At 36.0% G+C, this 8,415-nt stretch overlaps 1 protein-coding gene across 1 annotated transcript; it reads left to right on the top strand.

The window, feature by feature from the left end:
- Positions 1-273: 273 nt before the first annotated feature.
- Positions 274-922, top strand: LOC122025205 (amino acid permease 5-like; the record flags this gene model as incomplete). The annotated part of the gene is made up of 2 exons (XM_042583977.1): positions 274-640; positions 735-922. Coding segments are annotated over exons 1-2 (345 nt in total), but the record flags the coding sequence as incomplete, so codon positions are not given.
- Positions 923-8,415: the final 7,493 nt, after the last annotated feature.

The following is an 8,415-nucleotide window of genomic DNA, read 5'->3' as shown; positions in this document are numbered from 1 at the left end:
AATAACAATCTAGAAATTTTGATTTATTTTTTTTTGGACATAATAAAAATACTTAATAATTAAATAAAAATACCTAAAATAATTAAATAAAAACACCTAAAATAATTAAATAAAACATCTTTTATAAATATTTATTATAATTAAATGAAGGAATTAATGAATGTTTATATTTTAATTATTATTTTTTATCAAAATAAAGATAACTATTATAAATAAATATAACTAAATGAAATATTATAATAATAAAAATGGTACAACCATCTCATAAATAAATAAAAAAATACTAAAAATAGGTTAAAATTATCAGTGAACCTTAGCGGTTCTCGGGGTATTTACTTGCCCCTTCTCCTTCTTCCCAGCCTTCTGTATAAACCACAGCGACATGGGCGATCTTCGTTCCTCAGTGCTTCACTACCATGCCTCGGTCCTTCCCTTTCCTGGAGAGCAGCAAGATCTCAACTTCCATCTGTTTCCGTTGACGAGATGAGTGAGAACGGCGCCGCCATGTGCTGCCAGCAGACTGCTTTCGCTCCCCAGAGCATCTCACTCGAGCTTGGGGATGGGCACCAGGCCGTCGATGGTGGAAGCGAGTGCTACGACGACGACGACGACGACGACGACGGCCGGACCAAGCGGACTGGTAAACACCGTGGCAACTCGAGGGGCTCGTTTTTTGTCATCGTCCTTGGCTCAAAATTCGACCTTTATTTGTCTTATATCTTGGTTGATTTCAGTGACCTTGTGGATGGCGAGCGCACACATCGTGACAGTGGTCGGCTCCGGCGTACTTTCGTTGGCCTGGGCGATCGAGAAACTCTTCTGGGCCGGCGATCCCATGACCGGGAAGCACAGCTACAACTACATGAACGCCATCAGATGCGGTGGTAAAAGTGTAAGAAGAAGAATAGGGAGAGAGGAAGGAATAAGATGAGAATAATAAAATCTATTGTTCATTGATATTTGCCCTAAGGACAATACAATATATAATGTTCAAAAGTACTTGGTCAAATAACTAATTAACAAATAACAGAATTATTCTAAGAATAATTCTGAAAATAATTATAACAGAATTATTAGAATAATCTAAATACTAATATGATTTGATTTGATAATTTGATCCGGTCAATTTGGATAATTCTGTTATATCTCTTTTACCCCCCGACAAACTCAGCGGGAGATCTGTGACGTTGAGTTTGCTTGCTAACTTGTTGAAACGTTGTCTGGATAGTGGCTTAGTAAAGATGTCAGCGATTTGATATTCAGCAGAAATATAAGAGACGGATAACTGCTGAGTTGCCACACATTCACGAACAAAATGAAAATCAATTTCTACATATTTTGTACGAGCATGAAAGATTGGATTTGCTGTAAGATATGTTGCTCCAATATTGTCGCACCAAATTTTTGGTGCAATATTTGATGCAAGATGAAGTTCAGAGAGAAGTGATTGAAGCCAAATAATTTCTGACGTTGTGTTTGCTATAGCTTTATATTCTGCCTAGAAGGTTGCTTTTTCGAATTCCATGAGATAAGATTTCGTCCAAGAAATATTGCATATCCACTAGTAGAGCGTCTATCTTCAGGAGAACTTACCCAATCCGCATCACTATATGCATGTAAATCTCGAGATGATTGGCGATATAAAAGAAGACCATGTAGAATAGTGCCTTTGAGATAGCGAAGTATTCTTTTTACATTATCCCAATTTTGTTCGGTTGGAGCATGCATGAATTGGCAAGCACGATTTACCGCAAAAGTAATATCAGGACGTGTGATAGTGACATATTGTAAGGCCCCAACAATACTTCGATAAATTTGTGGATCAGATAGAGCAGGAGAGGATGAAGTTGGAGAGTTGTTTATAGCAATTGGCGTAGAGACCGGACGTGCTCCATCCATTTTGGCTTTTTGAAGAAGTCCAGTAATGTATTTGCTCTGAGAGAGAAGATAGTCATCCTCATATGGAATAAGCTCAATACCAAGAAAAAAACGAGCAATACCCAAATCTCTAGTAGGAAATTCTTGATTGAGAAGACTTAATAAAGTTGTGATACCCTTGTGATCATTGCCTGTTATCAGAATGTCATCCACATAAATAAGAAAAAATATCATATTTTCATCATTATATTTGTGAAATAGAGACGAGTCAGTCTTTGATCCAGAAAATCCTTGAGCTTGTAACCAATTAGATAGTCGATGAAACCATGCACGAGGAGCTTGTAGAAGACCATATAAGGATTTCTTGAGTTGGCAAACATGAGATGGAAATTGTGGATGAATGAAACCAGGTGGTTGTTCCATAAATATAGTTTCCTCAAGATGACCATGGAGAAATGCATTTGAAATATCCAATTGTCGTACAAGCCAATTAGAACTAATAGCTATTGATAATAATAGTCTGACAGATGTAATTTTGATGACTGGGCTGAAAGTGTCATTAAAGTCAATACCTGGCTGTTGACTAAATCCTTTAGCTACAAGTCGAGCTTTGTATCTTTCAAGAGAACCATCAGCTCGATGCTTAAGACGGAATACCCATTTAGAGCCCACAACATTCATTGAGGGAGTGCGTGGAACTAGAGTCCATGTTCCATTGCGAAGAAGTGCATCAAATTCTGTAGCCATTGCACTACGCCAGTTTGGATCCTTGTTTGCTTGTGTAAAACAGGTTGGTTCAATAGATTTGGAAGAAACCACTAGAGCTCGTGGAAGGGGATATCGAGTTGCATTTGGTGGGCAACGCTCATAAATATCACCAATGGGAAGCATGTGACGAGGAGCATTATCATCTGAATCACTTGCTGATGACGACGAGGAAGTAGGCTGACATGGTGATGTAGATGACGGACTTGCAATATCCGAGGAACCAGAGAGCATATTATCTTCGATCGACGAGACTTCTAAGATTGGAGCAGCAACCGGAGGTGATTCTGATGGTATAGGAGAGTTATTAGAGAGCTCCGGAGCAGAATTCCATCACTTCTGATAATATTAGGTGGCATTAAGAAGGTGCCACTTGTATCTGGAGGAGAGATTGAAGAAGCTACCGAAAAAGGGAATAAAGACTCATCAAAAGTAACATGTTGTGAAATATAAATTCGTCCTGTTGGTATATGCAAGCAACGATAACCATGGTGTAAATTGCTATAACCAAGAAAAACACATTGTAGTGAACGAGAGTCAAGTTTGTGTTTAGAATAGGGACGTCGAAGGAAAGTGTAATCAAGGGTTTGATTATAAAGTTTTCATTGAGCAATGGTGTAGGAAGTCGATTTATGAGATATACTGCAGTGCTAATAGCTTCATCCCAAAATTTGCGTGGAACCGATGCATGATGAAGAAGAGCTAAGGCAGTTTCAACTATATGTCTATGTTTTCTCTCAGCAGAGTCATTTTGTTCTGGAGTGTGAGGACAAGAAACTCGATGAAAAATTTCACAAGAGACAAGATGACGATGGAGAGCTTGATATTCGCCTCCCTAATCAGAATGAAAAGAGAGTATTTTACGATTAAAAGATCATTCAACTTGAATTTAAAAATTACAGAATATATCAAATAAATCAGATTTCCTTCTCATAGGATAGAGCCAAGTATATTTACTAAAATGATCAATGAATGTAACATAATATTGGAAACCTTGATTACACAAAATAAGTGCAGGGCCCCAAACATCAGAATGGATTATTTCAAGTGGAAAATTAGAAACATGATCAGATAAAGAGAAAGGTAGCTTATGACTTTTAGATTCCATGCAGACCCTACATGAATAAGATGGAGAGGAGGTAATAGAAGTAGGTAAACCATACCTATTGATGATTGACTGAACAATACGAAGGGAAGGATGACCAAGTCGAGCATGCCAAGCTGGTTTAGTTGTGCGTTCACCAACAAAGGCTTTGATTGAAGAACTCTGAAGACAATAGAGGCCATTTTTGATTCTCCCATAAAACACAATAGCATTTGTTCCTCTATCCTTTATAAGATAATGATTATGATGAAATTCAAAAATAACATTGTTATCAAGACAAAACTGGCGTGTAGAAAGTAAATTTTTAGTGATAGATGGAACATGAAAGACATTGCGCATGTGAAAAGTTCGATTAGATAAATGAACATATGTGTTTCCAAGATTAGCAATTTGCAAACATGAACCATCGCCTACTTGCACCGTATCTGAGCCATAATATGGTATTACGTCTGTAAGGATATTATAATCTGATGTGACATGATGAGTTGCTCCAGTGTCAATATACCAATCAGTAGATGAGAACTCTAGGTTTTTACCACAAGTAGGCACAGACGAAAGAACTTTAGGATATACTTGTGAAATAGATGGTTGTCTTGAGGCTGTAGGACCACCAATGAAATTTGAATCAAATGGACTAGGACATTGAATACCAAAATGTCCAATTCCAAGACAAATTTGACATTTTACCCTAGACCAATCAAGTCTTTTAGGGCATATATTTCCAGTATGACCAACGATACGACAAATTTGACATCGGTCTGGACTTTGCTTTTGTCCTCTTTGATGTCGTCGAGTATTTGACATCTAAAGTAAAAAATAACTTGTCCGGTGATAGTGGGAAAAAAAAATAGAGATTAAGAAAGAGGAAAGAGAAGCAAAGGGGTTGGCAGCGGAAGAAAATAAGTATTTTTCGTTTGTTCTGAAAAATAGAGAAGAATAAGAAAATTAAAACACGTAGGAGAAAATAAGAGGCTTGAGGAAAAATTTAAAATTCGCCGTTTATACGATCTCCGCCTCAAGAAATTGAGGGAAGATAAAAAAAGAGAGAGAGAGATGGCTCTGATACCATGTAAGAAGAAGAATAGGGAGAGAGGAAGGAATAAGATGAGAATAATAAAATCTATTGTTCATTGATATTTGCCCTAAGGACAATACAATATATAATGTTCAAAAGTACTTGGTCAAATAACTAATTAACAAATAACAGAATTATTCTAAGAATAATTCTGAGAATAATTATAACAGAATTATTAGAATAATCTAAATACTAATATGATTTAATTTGATAATTTGATCCGGTCAATTTGGATAATTCTGTTATATCTCTTTTAAAAAGGAGCCGGCCGAGGACGATTCAAAGGTAGGAAAAGCAGCTAACGTGGAGGTCAAAGTCAAAGTCGTCAAAGACATAAAATTGTTGGATTATCAAAGTTAGTCGGGCGGGTGACAACAGCTTGATTGGGCTTGAAGGGTCCGATCGGCCTGGAGCCTCGTTTAATCAGATCGCTCGTCTGATAGAGCGATAGACTGGCGCCAATAGCCGAACGACTAAAGAAAGGAGAACAGATGTTTGCAATTGTGACGATCATATAAGGGCTAGTCCAATCGGACCGCCTGTCTGTCCGTACGAGGGTCGAGGAATAACCTATTGAGCAGAGCGGCCATGGAGAAGAACGACCTAGAGCGACCGGACAGGGAATCCAAGCCGAGCGGCTCCCCCGCTCGATCAAATAGTGGGACCCCTTGCTTAGGTCATCGTATCATTCTGAGAGTTAGTGTCGCTGACAAGAAGATATGGTCAGTAGACAAATTGTACGACGGAAGCTTTCATTGTCATATCAGGTTTGCATGTCCTGTTAAGGAAAAGTGTCAGGGACATTTTTCTAACTTATCTTTTCATAAAACAATTGGAAAAACATGGATGTGTCTTGAGAGGTGTGCATGTTCGCTATTGGAGCACTATATAAAGGGGGTTCATGACCTGACCACGGTTCGGAACCGACGGTTCGACGGTTCAGAATCGCCGGTTCGACGGTTTAGAAGACAGGTCGACCCTTAACCTTAACCGCTCAAGACGGTTACGGATCACGGTTCGGTTCACGGTTCATCACGGTTCGCCACGGTTCAAGTTTATTATGTTAAAAAATTAAAAATTAAAAATTAAAAATTAAAAATTAAAAATTACAAATTAGAAATTAAAATTTATTGGAAAAAATGGTTTGCACTTATTTAAGTTGTCTACGTATTCCTTTAGGGGAATCAAAGCTCACGTAGTTCTTTTACATTTTTATCCTTTTACATTTTCACTCACTTCCATTTCCTGTTCCTGTTGTATTTGTTCCTTCAGTATCAAAATCTTCAACTTCGTCATTTGAAAGTTGCATCCCTTGGATTCTTTTCTCCGCTCTGGTCTAATCGTCCAATAATGCTTGGGCTTCTAATGAGTCGGGAGATAAAGTTGATCGTCGTTCATCTAATATGTTGTCGTCGGCACTGAACGTCTGCTCCACAGCAACAGTTGACACTGGACAAGCTAATATTTCTTTGACGATCACGGAGAGGACGGGAAAACTTTGAGCCTTCTATGACCACCACTTTAAGATATCGAAATTTTATCTATCTGCTTCATTAAAATCAAAAGAAGTCGTAAAATAATTCTCAAGTTCCTGTGTGGAACTTGAGGATCCTCGTAGACGTTTTGTCCGTTTTTTTAATAAGAGTTGTGCTTTTGTAAGTTTTAAATTACTACTAGTAGTTTGTTGTATTTCAGAAATATTAGTTTGTGTTCCATATTTTGCATAATATTGATTATAAATATCATATAAATAAATTCTAACATTATATATAATATTAACTGGATCAGGGGAAGAAGAATCTTTAATTGGAATTAAAACGTCATAATATAATGTTAACATTTCTTGTAAAACTTCTAATTTAAATCTAGGATCTAAAGCGAATGCAATTAAATAAATTTCAGGAATTAAATAAAAATATTTTTCCTATTTAGTTTTCATAGCTAAGATGCAAGGAGATAAAGATTCATTATTAATATGTTCATTTAAAACTAATACTATATTAGAAAAATTTTCTAAAATTAATTGAGCAATGGGGTAATAAACACCGTAAAGTTATTCGGTTGCATCATTAAATACTTTTAAAATTTCACAAATACTACTACAAATATTTCATTATTGTGAAAATAAATATATATTAGTATTAGTATTTTGTGCAAAAAGTGAACATAATAATTCTTTATATTGAAATGAATCTTGTAATAATTCGTATGTTGAATTCCAACGTGTTGGTATATCACGTGGAAATTTTTTAGGTCTTATTCCATTAATTTTACAAAACCTACCCCATTGTTTCATTATAGATGGATGAGACCATAAATAAGAAATTGCAATTCTAATTGGTTTAATATAACTTTCTAAAATTTTTACACCATCTTGAACACATAAATTTAAAGCATAACATACAAAACGAATATGAAAAAATAAACCGCCAATAATAGGTTGACAAACAAATTTTAGATCATCTATACAAGCGGTATTGGAACTAGCATTATCTAATGATATTGAAAATATTTTATGAGTTAAACAAAATTCTTCTAAAATTAAACATAATAATTGTGCGATATTATGAGCATTATGTGATTCATCAAAAACTCTATAAGTTAATAATCTTTTTTGGATATTCCAAGAGTTATCGATCCAAGTCACACCCATATACGAATGTGTTTACCAATGATCACTCCAAATATCGAAACATAAAGAAACTTTATTATCTAATTTACTAAATTCATCAATTAAATTCTTTTTTCCTTGTTTTACTAATTTTTTAATTGTACGAGTAACTGTAGTCTTAGAAACACGTTTAGCACATGGATTAAGAGATTCTTTACAAAAATCTTCAAATGTGCATTTAGATCCAAAACTAAAAGAAACATGTTCTATGGAAACAAATTTAGCTAATGATTCTCTTAATTTATTATCCGAATATAAAAATAAACCAGAATCGGTACTACCGCTAGTTGAAGAAAATCTTGATAATTGTGTTTGAGAATGGTCGAGTCCATATTCCGTCGGGTGCTTCGTTTCTACATGTCGTTTCAATGACCCATAGCCGCCGCCGGCTTGGAATTTGTAGGAAGCATTGCAGTGCTTACATTTTGCACGCATTTCTCTCGACGAAAGATTGACTTTCTCAAAATGTTTAGTGAAAATAGAAGACTTTAGAGGAGGAAGTTCCCGAACTTTAGAAGTAATTGCATCGGTACTTCCTTGTGTTTCGGATGTCGGATTCGGAAGATGCTCGATCTCATTATCGGTGGATTGAATATTGGAGTCCTCCTCCCGCGGATTCATTATTTGCTTTCCCTTCCGAGCTCGAGATAATGCACCTCCGCGGCCTCCTTCCATTGTAATTGAAAATTGGAAACGAAAGCGTGTAGAGATTAGAGAATATAAAAATGAGATTAAGAGTAGAGAAGATGTGTGTGAAAAATGATGAAATAAGCTCTCTATTTATAGAGTTTTGATAGTAACGAACACTAAATCATAGCCATTGATCAAAAAACGATCAAATAATTCTAACCGTTGAAAAAAATACTCAAAAAACCCTCCCAACGACTACGAACCACCGGTTAACCAGCGGTTCCAACGGCT

This window comes from Zingiber officinale, chromosome 9B, assembly GCF_018446385.1.
Source record: "Zingiber officinale cultivar Zhangliang chromosome 9B, Zo_v1.1, whole genome shotgun sequence".
Lineage (NCBI taxonomy): Eukaryota > Viridiplantae > Streptophyta > Magnoliopsida > Zingiberales > Zingiberaceae > Zingiber > Zingiber officinale.
The sequence above is the reverse complement of the archived record's forward strand: the minus strand, read 5'-3'. Positions and strand labels throughout refer to the sequence as shown.